Here is a 16,173-nt window from a genome sequence, read left to right on the forward strand (position 1 = left end):
GATTAAGATCTGCAGTCATTTGATGCACTGTTGCCCTTCTGTTGTCTTGTACCAGTCTTGCCACTCTCCGTTCTGCCCTAACATTGACTAGTCGCTGATGGCCACAATTCTCACGTTCAGACCCAGATTTTTGGCTGACAGTCCAGTCTTTAAACACTTTAACAACAGCTGCTCTTGAACATTTAACAAATTCTGCTGTTTTGCTGATACTCGCTCCATGGCTCCGAGCGCCAACAATCATCCCACATTCAAAGGCTGTTATATCGCGTTGTTTACCCGTATCTTCAGAAAAAAAATCACTTCTACTGTCGTGGTAAACAACCTGCTTCCCTATTTATAATGGTCTGGTCCTCTAGCAACTTCAGCGCGAAATTATAGCTAATTTGCCTACAAACGTCAGGTGGTCATAATAATCTGGCCACTCAGTGTATGTACACACTATAAGGTCTAAATCAATCCAATGAGCAGCATCTGTGTATGCAAGCCACTTTTATAGCCTGATGAGACAGTGTCAAGCTGGCTCCGGCCTGCCCAGGCTGCATACTTCCACAGAACAGCTTCTAACCTGGCCTGATTTCATGCCAGGACATGCCCAGACTGCACAAAACATTGTCCATAGGTCTCTTACAAAAACAAAACATTTTGGACACAAATATAAGAACAAACATGACTAAACTGAATATTTCAATGAAACTGTATGTGATGGGCAAATTTGGATGGGATTTTCGTGATCGGCAGCCAAAAATCTATAAGGAACACCCAACAGTGTTCAAGAAGCAAAAACATTGTTGTGCAATGTTAAAGGATAATAGAATTGAATACATTTTTATCTCGTTCACTAAGCTAAGTAAACATATAATTTACACCGTGAACATAAACCTATTCCTTTAGTAAATTAATCCCATTGCAGTGTACAGATCTCCCATTTGAGACTTTCAGGTGATTACCTTCTCAGAGTTTTGTAAACCACTTGGTAATTTGCACAACCCACATTATTCATTTAATCGCAGCTATCTTTGGCAAGCTACAAGGGTTTGCAATTAGTTTTTTTAATCCTTTTGAGTGTGTGTGTGTACCTCCCTCTCCAAGTTTACATTTTAGAGGTGGGGTTAAAGGAGAACTATGGGGTTAAGGCTTTTCCCCATAGTTCTCCTTAGGGTAACGGGAGGACACAAACTCCCGTCACCTTAGGCTCAGTATAGCGCGAGCTGCTGCTCGCGTTATACTGAGACGCCGCAGCTGAAGCGGATCCCGACAATTATGTCTGGATCCGCCCAGCTGTGTGACTGACAGCTGGCTCTGCCTATCTAGAGGCAGAGCTAGCTGGACCCGCCCCCTCCGTTCTGCCAGTCAGCGCTGGCGGGGAGGCGGGAATCCATCCCCTCCCCTGTCACGGCAGAGAGCCGTGACAGGATCGAGAGGTGAGCGAACGCCTGTATGTGTTCGCTCACCTCCCGATCTGCTAAGCCGACTTTTGAAAGTCTCATTGTCACAGGTCGGCTAGAACTATGAGGTGAGTGAAAAGCACTCACCTCATAGTTCTCCTTTAAGGCAACAACCCTTTTCCTTCTAGTGATTGCATTCCGTACATCGCTGGCAATGGGTCCTGTTCAGCTATGTAAAGTGAACAATCAGCTTTCCAGAAGCCAGTGAAGTGTGCTCCCTGTCTTGCTTCCTGGGCTCAACTGCCACTGGCTCAGAATGGCATAATAGGTTTTTAATTTACCAATCTCCTCCCCGCTGAGTGAGACCAGACGTGATGCTGATTGCATCATGTCCAGTTCCTCAGATGTCATTCCCCGGATAGAAAAGCTGTGCTTGAATGGCTTCTTTGCAGTGGAAAGGTGATACTAGGGGTCTAATGGATTCTTAATCTCACCTTAAAAAGTACCTGTCACCACCTAATATGCTATCACATAGAGGGCTTGTAAGCCACCTTATGTGATAGCAATTAAGTAAGGTAAAAACGAAGATTAAAAAAGTAAAATACAAAAAAGAAGTTGTTAAAGTCCCTCACAAGGGCATGCAGAGTAACGTAAAAAAAAAGATGATTACGCTTCATATGTTGGGTATCTCCGCGTGTGCCAGAGTGAGAGCAATAATTCTAGGGCTACCCATTTTTTTTCCCGGTACTAGTACCGGTGCCAATGCAATAGACATTATAACATTACAGGAGGACCTGGATAAAATAGGGGAGTGGGCATAAGTATTTGGGCTCATACTCCCTCTTGTGACAAGGGAGCATGAAGCCATGCTGCCCGGCATCCTGACCGGGGAGCCAGCTCCATGCTCCCTCGTCAGAAGTGGGACGAGGGAGTAGGAGCCCAAATACTCTGCATTGGCAACGGTACTAGTACAGTGGGAAAAAAATGGGTACTCGTACTTGATACTGAAATAACGGTATCGATGCATCCCTTGTATATAGTATAATAGTTATAGGATACTTCATAAATACTATTTGAAAATGTATTTTCCTAAAAATGTATGTTCTGTGTAGGCAGCCAACAAGTGGAATGGAATAATGAATATGCAGTCGAGTTAACACAAATACCACATTAAATATAAGCTGCCTTCTGTAATCTTGTTTCTAACAATGATTCACCATTTCTTCTGTAGTTTACATTTAAAGCAAAACATGTATATATTGCAGTTTGCCAAATCTTCAATGTAGTGGATGCATTAGTTTTATTATTTGAGACCTTTTTTGCCTTTATTTTTACATGGTGATCCGTCCAGTAACACACTTTCTGTTTATAGGGTGGCTTCACTCCATGGAGCAGCATTGAAACTGCTTCTGGACAGCAGCGTTGTCAACCTGTAGAGATGGCAGTGTTAGATGCTCTAGCAGATTTAAATGCAGCTAACTAACAAATGAAATGTGAGCTTTAGATAACATTTTTTTTTTAAAGTGGACCTTTATCCTCCTCTTACTAAAAATCACATCGGCATGCAGTTCTGCTTGCTCCTTTAATATTATCTTACATTCATTAGTTAAACAAACTTGTTTTTAATTTACTTTCAAATAGAGTTCATCTAATTCCTGGTCCAGTTCTGGCACAAATGATGTAAGTGCCAAAGTGTTACATCAGCAGAGCATTGCTGGGAAATCTTAGCTACAGTATAATCTCATGAGATCTCTGGAAAAGGCATTTTCTTCCCCTGAAATCATGTGCATGGTCACATGTCCTAGTCACATGTCCTAGTTCTAGGAAGTAAATGGAGATCTGGTAATCTGCCCTTAGTAAAAATGGCAGCTGTGAGAAGAATGGGGAGAAAAAGAAAATTAAGGTAAGGTATGCAAAAAATAAAAAGCTGGCAACTATCTAGAAGTATGTGTTTGTAGATTGTCATTGCTAAACATTTCTAAAGGTGTATTATTTTAAAGATATAGGTAAAGTTCCTCTTTAAGCCATTACAGCAACAGCTTTTTTTAACTTGGTTAAGTTATTACATACCGGTACACCAAGGATGAAAAAGTATCTAATTGATCAATATATCATATTCTATTCCTCTTTGGAAAGCCAAAATGTGGCATCTATCACTAGAACAGGAATATATACGAGGGGGGAATCTTCCAATGTGAACACTTATTACTGTGATAACAAAGAGGGGAATTTCCTCACTTTGGAAATAATTCCTTTCCTTCCATGTTGTGTTCCCCCGGACAGGATAGTAACAGGAAATCTTACCAACGGTACACAGACAGCAAAAAAACACATTTAGAGGGGTCATAACCTTTTCTACTTTACACAAAACCAAAAAAAGTTTTCTTTATAGATATACTTAATTTAAAAAAAAAAACTCTCTAGTTCCTTTTGACATTGAGGGTACACTTATCACCTGTTCATGCTAATGATGAGAGACAACTGCCATTCACTATCACCGAAGGTTCCTTCCTATTGTCCTCCCTCCATGTATTAGAATGTTAATGAACTTGTCCGGGCTGTGATTAGGGTGGAGAGCTGAAACAAAGAACAGCTGAAACTGCCCCATTACAATGTAAACATTCCTTTTGTGAAGTAGATCTCACCTTTTCATCCAATAGAGATCCAGCACATGTAAGTGAATGGGGGTGAAATAAATATAAGGTGAGGCTGGGCTCATTCAAGAACTGCTGGTCAAGAGAATAAGAAGCTTCTATAGGACCCAATTCTACATTATACCAGGTAGGTGCAGTCTGTGTGATTGTGGACTTTACAATTTACATGTTTTATGCTTTGAGCATTAAACTGAGAGATATGCTGGCTACATTTGGAGTACATCATGCAGATTCTGTTACTAAGTAGTAATTTAGAGACTGATGGTAGGATGAATGAATTTGAAAAGTTTGTATTATATAGAGCCAGCACTTGGAGCTCTGAACTTTTTATGAGTTTTCACGGCTCTACTTGGCTCCCTTAAAAAAGCTGTTGTTTACAGAGTTTAACCACTTAAACTTACATTTACACACACACACGAAGGAACCAGAATAGTAAATCATTCCCTTCTCTAAAGATGTCCTCATCTGACTTTTCAATCAGAGACTGAGAGTGTTGGAAATGGAAAAGCTTTTATTCTAAACTATCTTTAGATAACCCTTAGTGCTTTGTAAATCCTATGACATAGAAGGTTTTCCAACCCTAATAAATTGTTTTAAATAATTTTTTATGTTTTTTTTTTACTTTATTGTCAGGGGCTTTGGGTAAATATCAGCAGTCTAAACAGACCCTTGATATTTCCATTTTAAAATGGAAAAGATGACTAAGGACACAAGCTCTTTTTTTGCATCCACGGCACTCAATGAACAGGAAGATTTCGGTACAAAGGATCCCTGTTCATTCACAATCTGGAGATAGTAAATGTTTATCAACCCAGTCACAAATGGACAGGAAGCCCCTGTACTGAGCTGCTTCCTTTTCATTCATCAAGTTAACAGATAGTAAATATTTACTATGTCCCCATTCATAAATTATGTACAGCACTTCCTGTTAGTATTCACTATGTCCTCCGTTATTTACAATGTCCCCAGCTATAAAGCAACACAGAGTGATCAGTGCTGATCACTTGGTGTTTCCTCAGTACAGAGAATGATTGCTAAATATTTAACATATTTACTTATTCCGAAACTCTGCCCCCGCCCGCAAGAGCTTTCCATCCCGATTAGCCTCATGACTGCTGTCTCCTCCCCACTGAGAGTTAGCAGCTGGATCAGCTTTGTGTCCCCTCCGATCCTCAGTGCCTCTTTCGATACAGGCAGGGGAGAGTAGCGGGAATCAGAGGGGGCACAGACCAAAGCTTGCGGCAGCATCTGGTGGGAAGGAGATAAGCTGGAGAGGCACCACATTTATGGCCGTTTTTGTACCATCGGCATTTTGCCCATAGTACCATTTTTTTGGCCCGAAATTTCAGTGCATCCCTAGCTATTACCTATATGTAACTTCTCTGTGTAATTAAGGCTTCCATAGAGCGAAGTCATGTGCACATACAGCCCCAACCACCCTGAGGTTTTTATTATTGCCTCTGGACTTCTAAAGGGGAATGGTTGTATCATGCCACCAATGCTATTTAGGGGCTTGGAGTAAAAAGATACTTAATTGAGTGGAGTAATCACATTCTCTACTCAGAAAAGACAAACCTGTTATCAGCTATTATTGTTTATATTTCATATGCGGTGTGAATTTAGAAAAAAATTGATCAGAACTAATAATCTGAACTGCAAACTGACTGAAGTCATGCACCTTTTTCTGTAAAATTCTTAGGTTGGTCTTTATCTGTTGTCAATCTATAATCATTTATTTCTATTTTTTCTTTTTTTTCAGGGATCCACCAACATTCCTAAATTTCTCCATTTAATCAGTCTGAAAATATTCCACTGATAAGCTGACATTCTTTATCACATGATGGTTTCCAGAAGAGACAAGCTATACGAGTGCTCGGAATGTGAGAAAAGTTTAATTTCGAAGTCTCGTCTAACTGCTCACCAGAAAATTCATAATGCTAAGAAACCATTTGACAAGGGCTTAAAACACAAGACACATCTCACTCAACACCAGAGGAGTCACACTGGAGAGAAGAGATTTATGTGCTCTAAATGTGAAAAGTACTTTGCAAACAATGAAAATCTTACTAGACACCAGAGGACTCACACTGGAGAGCAACCATTTAGATGCTCAGAATGTGACAAGTGTTTCTCACTTAAGCATCATCTTACTCAACACAAGATGATACACACTGGAGAGAAGCCATTTAAATGCTCAGAATGTGATAAGCGCTTCTCACAGAAGATTACTCTTACCGAACACCAGAGAACTCACACTGATGAGAAGCCATTTAGATGTTCAGAATGTGCCAAGTGCTTTACAAAAAAGGGAAATCTTACTGTCCACCAGAGGTCTCATACCGGAGAGAAACCATTTAAATGCTCAGAATGTGACGAGTGCTTCATACGAAAGAGTACTCTTATTGAACACCAGAGGATTCACACAGGAGAGAAGATATTTAGATGTTCCGAATGTGACAAACGCTTCACACAGAAGCCAAATCTCATTGAACACCTGAGGATCCACACAGGAGAGAAACCATATGGATGTTCAGAATGTGACAAATGCTTCTCACAAATGCCAAATCTAATTGAACACCAGAGGACTCACACTGGAGAGAAACCATATGGATGCTCAGAATGTGACAAGTGCTTCTCAAAGAAGCTAAATCTAATAGAACATCAGAGGATCCACACTGGAGAGAAGCCATTTAAATGCTCCGAATGTGACAAGAGCTTCGCACAAAAGGCAAATTTTAGTAGACACCAGAAGATCCACATTCTATCTGTTTTGATGCTCTGAATGTCACACATTCATAATATACATTTTATTGGAAACGGAAGGAATCACCTAGGAGACAAGTCCTATCCATATTATGAAACTAATGCATTTCCGATTATAGAAATATCTGCTTTTATCTGTAAAACATCTCCGCAAGACTTAAGCGACCTGATGGATCTGGTTGCGATTATCCGCAGTTTATTGCAGCATATGTGATTACATGTGAATGTTCACAAACAGAAGCTGATTGCATGAGGCTCAGGGAGGAATTTATGAGATTCATGCGATTGGCCCCATTCACAAGGTTGTTCTGATGCCATAAACACAAGTCTCGATCCAAGACACATTCACTATTCTATACAGATACATTATTATTACTTATTTTAGTAAATCAGTTCCATTGCAGCGTACCGATCTCACATATAACAATTTCAGCTGATTTTATGATCCACCCAGTCATTTCTAGCCCTAGGCACGGTATTAATTGCATTCACAGCTATCTTTTGGAAAACTATAAGTTTTTCTAGGGCACATTGCAGTTAAATTTACTTTTAAACTTGTGTATATTAGGAATGCAACAACACCGGTATTTTGGTGCTACGGCTTCCTGATACAGGAAGTACTCGTGCTAGGCATCGGAGCATTTGGGCGAGTACTCGTACTACTCGTAGTATCGGTATCAGTGCATCCCTAGTGTATACAATATATATAGAGAGAGAGAGTGAGAGAGTCTATATGGTGTATTTTTTTACAACTCTGTAACCAAAAGGAAAGGAGAAGAGGAGGAGACAAATGATAACCCTGCTTGGTGTATGCTTTTCACTCACCTCATAGTTCTAGCCAACCTGTGACAATGAGACTGTCACAGGTCCGCTCAGTAGATCGGGAAGTGAGTGAACACATACCGGCGTTCGCTCACCTCTCGATCCTGTCACTGCTCTCTGCCGTGACAGGGGAGGGGCTGGATTCCCCGCTCCGATCCTCCAGCGCTGACTGGCTGAACGGACGGGGGAGGGTACAGCTGGCTCTTCCTCTAGATAGGCAGAGCCAGCTGTCAGTCACGCAGCTGGGCGGATCCCGGCATAATTGTCGACATCTGTTTCAGCTGTGGCGTCTCAGTATACCGTGAGCAGAAGCTCGCGGTATACTGAGCTTAGGGTGACGGGGGGACGCTAGTTTGTGTCCTCCCGTTACCCTAAGGAGAACTATGGGGAAAGGCCTTAACCCCATAATTCTCCTTTTAATTATAAACGAATATAGCTTTCATACCCTGTTCACACTGAGCGGTTTATTGCGCGATTTCCGCTCCAAAATTGTGCAAATATTTCCGCGCAATGTTGCTCAATGCAGCTTGTCCAATGTATTTCAATGGAGCTGTTGACATCTCATAGCTCAATGTCGCCTCTAGCTCGTCGCTCAAGCTTGTAGCTCGAACTTGACCTTTTTTCCTGCGCTTGTCGCACAATTTGGCCCCATAGACTCAATGGTGTTGCACATTACCGGCAATATTGCGCTACAGAAGGGTCACTTTTGCACAGCACTATGGAAGGAAAGAATGATGTCACATCAAGACCGCTGTTGATTGGTTCCAGCCCAATGTAGCAGCGACGAAGTCCCTCCCCAAAGTCGCGCTATGTAGCTCAATGCCGCTCAGCACGAAATCGCGCAATTCTCCATGTCGCTCAGTGTGAATGGGGTCTTCGAGAGAAAGGAATGTAAGATTGCCGAGTAATATGGAGTGGTAAGCTAGACACGTATATAGGTTGGCATTATAATTGACTATTAGCCTTGTGCTATGTAAATGACCACACTGACTGTGTCCGGAGCTGTAAACGTTTAAGTAACGCGACTGATAGAATTTCTATGGAACAGTTTATGGTCTTTCGCTAATTTGTAGTGTAAATGTCATTTATTGATATACGTTTCATTATCTTTGGACGCTGTGAATCTTTTGCAGCTTCTGATAGATTGAGTGGTGCCATTGTGAAGGAATAGAGTTCTTAGAGAGCAGGAAATGTAAGGTTGCCGAGTAATATGAAGTGGTAAGACAAATCCTAGTATATGACGGCTTTGTACAAATGACTTTACCATCAGCTTCATGTCAGTGAAGTCGCCTCACCAATTGTGTTCAAAGCTGTTAACCTTTCAAATAAATAGGTTCAATCTGTACGGAACAATGTGCGGCTTGATGCTGCAGAGTGATCCTCATTGGCTGACGTTTGTGCAGCTCACCAATTATTCTGAGGCAAGTCTTAAGGTGCTCATACACCTGCCGATTATCGTACGATAATCTAGGGTGATCCCGCGATCGTACGATAATCGGCAGGTGTATGGGCAGCGTGCGACCGCTTCTACTGTACGGTCGCACGACTTTCGTCTTCCGAACACGCTGGAAAACCTGCCGAAAATCGTCCGATTTTCTGCGGGTTGGTGGCGTGCTATACAGAGATCTGCCCTTGGATTGGCTCATTTTTATTTTTAAACCCCTCCCATTGACAAGGCAAGCTGTGATTCTGAGGAAGGGGGTATGCCCTGAAACGTGTAAATCCAGCCTAAGAGCAGCCGGTGGTACGATGGTATGGTCATGTGACCGGAGGCAGCTTTTTATACGCAGTCGGAGCGGAACATTCATTACACACGGATCTTGCGGTCTCTTACTGACATGCGTGACTGAAATGTTATAATTGTATTTATAACCGTTTTTATTATTCAAATAAAAAAAGATTTCACACAAGGAGGCGGGGCTTTGTTGCTTTTGTCTTCGTTTACACCTTTGCCCGGAACGCAAGGAAGCACATACGCAAAGTCTCCTTGCGTTCTGGGGTGTGGCAGTTCCATTCATTTAAACAGCTGCACCAGAATGCATGGTAATGAAATGCCCTGCATTCAAATGTGGTGCAGTTCCATTGACATGAATGGCGCTGCCACGCCCCCTCCCACCCCAGAATGCAAGGAGACTTTGTGTATGCAATCCCCTGAGTCAATGGCATTACTTTTTTTTTGTGGTTGGGTAGGTTGCGGGGTAGGTTGAGGGGAGTCCTATACAAAATTTTGCTATGGGACCCGTGATTTCTAGTTACGCCCTTGAATACTGGTCTGAATACCTAAAGTAACAGTAAAGTAAAAATGTTTCCCCTCCCCCAATGTTTCTTTTGTCTTTTATGTATAATGTATAGCTACTTCTTATGGTGGGGACTAATATGCCTCACTGAAAGAACCAGAACAGTGACTGCTCCCCCTTTTCTAAATTTTGCATCGGTTTGAAGTGTTAGTCAGAGACGGGGTGTATGAAAGGGAACATCCTCTGCTCTCTCTACGGTAAACCTGTCGTTTTCTGGCAAAACCATTGTTATGGATACAACTTTGAAGTCAAATAATAAAGTGGATCTGCATGTCACTATCTTTATTGGTGTTCCGCTGTTTTTGCTTTCCAAGTCTTTGTACATCTGAGGAAGGAAATTTCCAAACACAAGTTGGTGGGAAATATCGTGCATTAGGGTGTCTTCATGGGAAGCACCTCAGGACGCACAACCACTGACCTGCATATACATTTCTGCTTATTCAGACCGCAGTCATTCTTACTGGTGGTTTACAACTTTTGTCTTCAAAATCATCTTACAATTGATGAAGAAAAATCACATATGCAACGTCAGTGAGATATACTGTGTATCAGGGAGCGTTCATAGGCAGCACCTCAGGACGCACAACTTAACTCACCTTCATCTATGACCATGTCTATTGAGACTTCAGTGGATACAAATTCACCGATCTCTGATACCTTATATTGGATTATATATATATATATAACTCACATTCCTCAGGTTCCCATCATGGGAGTTACTTTGCAGCATGAGTTCTAACCTGATTTTGGAGTTTTTGAGTGTTATGGATTGAGACAATTGATTTACACCACCCACCTCACGGGTTCCATATATATCAACACAGGACATGTATATGAATTTTTTCTATATAGGTCTAGACTAGGAACCCAACTGGCCTAACATGCGTTGTGTTTTTATAGGGAGGAGTTTTGTTACTGTTGGGGAGGGGGTACATGTGCGCACATTTGGTAAATCATGGTTCTACATTTTCTTGAAATAAATTGACTTTTAATATTTTTATGACAGTTTTGTTTGAAGAACATTTATGTGATCATCTGGTTTCTCAGCTGATCTCTGATGTGTAGTCAAGTGGGAACCTGTTGCTTCTTCCAGATAAGTAAAATAATAATAAACAATTTTAATTGATGAAACTTAAAGGAGAACTATGAGGCGAGTGATTTTCACTCATCCTCATAGTTGGAGCCGACGTGTGACAATGAGACTGTCACAGGTCGGCTCAGTAGATCGGGAGGTGAGGGAACACATACCATCGCTCACTCACTTCTCAATCCTGTCCCTGCAGAGAGCCGTGACTGTCACTCACGGCTCCCTGCAGGGATTCCCCCCTCCCTTCTCCGATCCTCCAGCGCTGACTGGCGGAACGGACGGGAGAGGGGGCGTGTACAGCTGGCTCTGCCTCTAGATAGGCAGAGCCAGCTGTCAATCACGCAGCTGGGTGGATCCCGACAGTAATGTCGGGATCCGTCCCGGCTGCGGCGGTCTCAGTATAGCGCGAGCTGTAGCCAGCTATATACTGAGCTTTGGGTCATGGGAGGATAGTATATATCCTCCCGTGACCCTTAGGAGAACTATGGGGGAAACACCTCATATTTCTGCTTTAAACAAGACTTTTGTTTACTTGTCTTTGCCTCATTTAAATATAACTCACTTGACTTTCTCACGGCTTGCAATGGGAATGTGATAATATAAGTAAGAAAGAAGTAACTGTTTAATATTGACAGACAATGTTGCTCCGTTGCAATATAGTCACCTGGTGGTTTTCTATATATTTATTTTCATAATTCTCCTTAAAATGACAGATGTTGATTCTTTGGTTCGCTCACCAAGTTGGAGATGTGTCACATTATCACCCTGATGAAGGGACCCTGTGCGGCCCCCGAAACGTTGGTTATTCGTTTGTGACGACCTGTCCGAATAAATGGACGTTTATTACTTGAAGACTATTTATTGAGTGATGGCGATTCCGGCTTTCTACTGTTGATGTGCACGGCGCCATCCGTGATTATCACTGCGAGCACCACCATTGCAATTTGGGCCAGGAACGCTGTCAGGAGTGCAGAGGGACCTTCCATTTTCTAGATCTGGTGACATGATGTTCCAATAAATGAACATTTTGGACTGCAACATTGTTGGTGTGCTGGTGACATCTATCCATTTTAGTACTGTGTGGCGGCGCCATCCGCAGTCACTGCGAGCACCCCCCCTCCCATATCTAATTTTGGGGTATTCTCCGGTAAGGAGTGTGACAAGGTATCTATTTTTGTTCTAAAGCTTAGAAGTCCCCTCCCCCATAATTATTATAAATCCCGTATAATATTGTTTTATTAATTTTGTTATTTTTCTCATTTTGTTAATTTACATTATTTTTAATTTATGTTATAATTATATTTCCACTTTTATTACTTCACTCATATTCCAGTCTAGGTCTCTCCTTCCATCGCTCATACATACATACACACATACAGGTCCTCTGATCACACACTTCAGTATTGATCACCACCCGCTCTGCACCCAGATTTTTGTTTTTAATGCCATAATCCATTTATTACATCATCAATATTTATTTCACAATTCACAACATCACATTATAATACAGACACTTGTTCTTCATTATATTTTCTTTACCATTGATGTCCTTGTATCAGGGGGAGCGCAGCTCAGCACTCCAGCTCTTGTGGAACTACAAGTCCCATGAGGCATTGCAAGACCCTGACAGCCCCAGACATGACTCCCAGAGACAGATGCATGATGGGACTTGTAGTCTGATCACAGCTCCCGTGCTGAGCTTGCCTCCTCTCATCAGACACAGACATGTTGCTGTCATTGCGGTCCTCTCATAGCTCTCTGCAGTCTCTGTCCCAGCGGTTCATCATCTATGTGATGTCAGCAGTTTCCTGATCACTTTGTCCCCCGGAATAGTTTTCCTCCTCCATGGCTCTTCCTCTGCTCCCCGCACTGTACATATAGAGAACTCTTCTCTGTCACAGTATTCTCCCCTCCCCCGTGTGCTCCATTCCACCAGATCCTCCACTTCTTATCATCAGTCCTCCGTGTGCTCCGTTCTCACTCACCTCCTCCCCCCCTCTCTTCACCTCCTTCCTCCTTCCTCCTCTCTATGATACTGTTAGGACTTCACTTCCGGGTCTGTGTTCCTTCCGGCCAATCATGACATGACCTCCCCTCAGACTCCTCCCACATCTCTGAGGTGACTTCCTCTCTCTCTCTCCCCGAGCGGCTGCTTCCAGCACTAGAGGCGATCCTTCCATCACATCCTATGGAGGTAATCCCCATTCTTCAGCTTGTCACCACTGACACCACACTGACCCATTTCTGACACATCCAGACCTGACCCCATCCTGAGCTACGCTCACACTCTTCATTCCAATCACCTCTGGAAATCACCTTTATTTTCTCTTCCTGGTTCTGGACACAAATGTCTCTGAGATCCGTCTTGTCTTTATTGTTGCACCATGGAGGAGGCGACCACAGGACACACTACAAATCCCAGCATGCCTCTGTCTCTGAGGGTCATGTCTGGGCTGTCCGTCTTGCAATGCCTCATGGGACTTGTAGTTCCACAGCAGGTTAATGAGGTTGCCTCCCCCTGATATATTATCTGTGCCGGGGTCTTTAAATGGACGCAGACCAAGGAGTGATTCTCTCCAGACTGCCATTGGCAACCTACACTGGGTTGTGGCTGGCTGGGGGTGGATACACTGACTTCCAAGGACGGAGCATCCATTGCCAGCCATTAGCCAGTTCAGGTCCTCCTCCACTTCAGTCATTGGTTGCTAGGGCTGCTGGTGTCCTAGCAACCAATGACATCAGGCATACCAACTAGAGATGGGAAGTTCGGATCTTTCAAATGAATCGGTTCATTTGGATCACTTCATTCAAAAGAACCGATTCATGAATCGAATCTTCGGTTATATAGATATATATCTATATCTATATCTATAGATATATAGATATATATATCCTTGAGAAGCCAATTTGATCCTAAAGGGTTAAACCATCTGGGGAATGGACGTCCCTCGATCAGCTCCTGCTCTCCACCCCAGGGAATCTGCCTCTTGCTCACAAAACAACAATATGTAGGCAGGAGAACAAGATGTCGGAGCGATGAAATGGGGCCCATCTCTAGTATTAGGAGACAGAACATGGACGAAGCATTAGTAAGACCTCATCTGTCACCACCCTTCCTTCTATTATACGGGGTCTCCCTCTATCCCCTCTCTCCCCCCCATCTCCCCCATCTCCCTTCTCCCTCTCCTCTCTCTCTCCCCCTCCCTCTCTCCCTCCCTCTCTCCTCTCCCCCTCTCTCCTCTCTCTCTCCCCCTCTCTCCTCACTCTCTCCCCCCCAATTGGGAGTCTAAATTGTACTAATAGTTTGAGCTCATGCTCACACTTCAGCTGTCACACATTGGCTGATCGATCAGCTTTTCCCCGTAGAGAGCTGTGACTCTCAGTCCTTGCTCCTCACAGGAATTCCCCCCTCTACTCTCTGACCCTCCAGTGCTCTCATTGGAGAGACAGACAGGATGCCAACGATATTGTCAGGATCCACCCGGCTGCCTGATTGATGGCTGCCTCGGCCTCTTTAGAGTCAGGTGTTATTCAGGCAGCCGGGTGGATCCTGATAATATTGTCGGCATCCTTCCCGACTGCAGCGCCAATAATCCTGTTGACTGAATTGAAGATGATAAAATTATTCTATATTTACCTAAAACAGTTGTCCCGACCATTGAAAATAAAAACAAAAATATGTTAGAAACCGACCTGCATTCCCTTTCAGTGTTTGAATGCAGTATGTAGTTGAAGCTCTCGCTTCCTCTTCATATGTGTTATATGTGACTGATATGTGTTATCTGTTGTTCACAGAGCTCAGCTGCTCAAACGGTAATTCACACACAAAGTGGATGAGTCAGAGCAATGACTGCTCCCCTTTTCTGTTCTGTGGATCGGTTTGAAGTTTCGGTCACAGACAGGGTGTATGAAAGGGAACACCCTCTGCTGTCCTTTCTCTTATAACTTTATAGTATTTGGTGGAACCTAAATAAATATATTTTCTGTTTGCATGAGCTGTGTCTTTGCCTCATTTACATTCTGCTTACTTAGATTTTCATCTTGCAATAGTAATGTGAGAATGTGAAACTATGAAGTATATCAGTGGAATGGGGACAGATATATTTACTTACTGTACTGTGCGTATGTAGGAGCAGCATTGACACCCTAGAACTGGAATTGTTAGGACTACAGAAACATCTCCCCCTCTCCTACTTCCTGATTACACTGTTTGATATAACACTGCAGAGTGCACCTACAATTAGGTGCTTGCTGGATTTCTGGCAGGATCAGCAGGTATATATTGATATAGCCCTCAGGGGCGGGGCCCTCGTTACCATATTGTATTGAATTGTATTGTGATTGGAATGTCTTCCTTATATTGTAAAGTGCTGCGCAAACTGTGGGCGCCATATAAATCCTCTATAATAATAATATTATTATTTAAATACGTTCAGTGGTATTATTTAATGGTCCAACAGGGAAAAGACGTCCATTTTTAGAGTTTACATTCTGTATTGTGTGTGCCCTCGATTCCATATAGCCAACATATAAGATTGAGAAGAAATTGCTCCTTTGAGGATGAATGTGAAACCGATGCCAAGCGTGTATAGGATAGGTTACTGTTGCGAGGTTAAAGCAAGAAACTTAAAATAAAAGCCATATCAAAAAGCAAAACAGATAAATTGGGAGAATTTTTTTGTTTAAAGGAGAACTATGAGGTGAGTGAAAACCACTCATCCTCATAGTTCGAGCCGACGTGTGACAATGAAACTGTCACAGGTCGGCTCAATAGATCGGGAAGTGATCGATCACATACCATCGTTCGCTCACTTCTCGCTCTATTCCTGCAGAGAGCCATGACTGTCACCCACGGCTCCCTGCATCTATCCCCCCGCTCCGATCCTCCAGCGTTGAGTGGAGGAACGGATTGGGGAGGGGGCGGGTACAGCTGGCTCTGCCTCTAGATAGGCAGAGCCAGCTGGGTGTGTGCCGCATGGAGTGACCTACTGCGCTTGAAGGACTATTCAGCAATCAGGTCCAGAGGACAGCTGCAAGTTCACATTTATGGACTTTAAGAGTTATTGTTGTTGCATTATATGCATGTTCTCTTTTTATGTCTTTCAGATTTTCAATATTTGCAAAAGGTACTGATTCCAGGGATACAAACAGTAACTTCACACGCG

General features: G+C 42.8%; 1 protein-coding gene across 1 annotated transcript; it reads left to right on the forward strand.

The window, feature by feature from the left end:
- Nucleotides 1-5,879: 5,879 nt before the first annotated feature.
- Nucleotides 5,880-6,821, forward strand: LOC108802014 (zinc finger protein OZF-like). Its single transcript, XM_018573900.1, has one exon. It carries the CDS (start codon nucleotides 5,880-5,882, stop codon nucleotides 6,819-6,821), a length of 942 nt encoding a protein of 313 aa, XP_018429402.1.
- Nucleotides 6,822-16,173: the final 9,352 nt, after the last annotated feature.

The sequence above is a fragment of the Nanorana parkeri genome, unplaced genomic scaffold (genome assembly GCF_000935625.1).
Source record: "Nanorana parkeri isolate BGI_ZX_2015 unplaced genomic scaffold, ASM93562v1 scaffold2601, whole genome shotgun sequence".
Taxonomy (NCBI): domain Eukaryota; kingdom Metazoa; phylum Chordata; class Amphibia; order Anura; family Dicroglossidae; genus Nanorana; species Nanorana parkeri.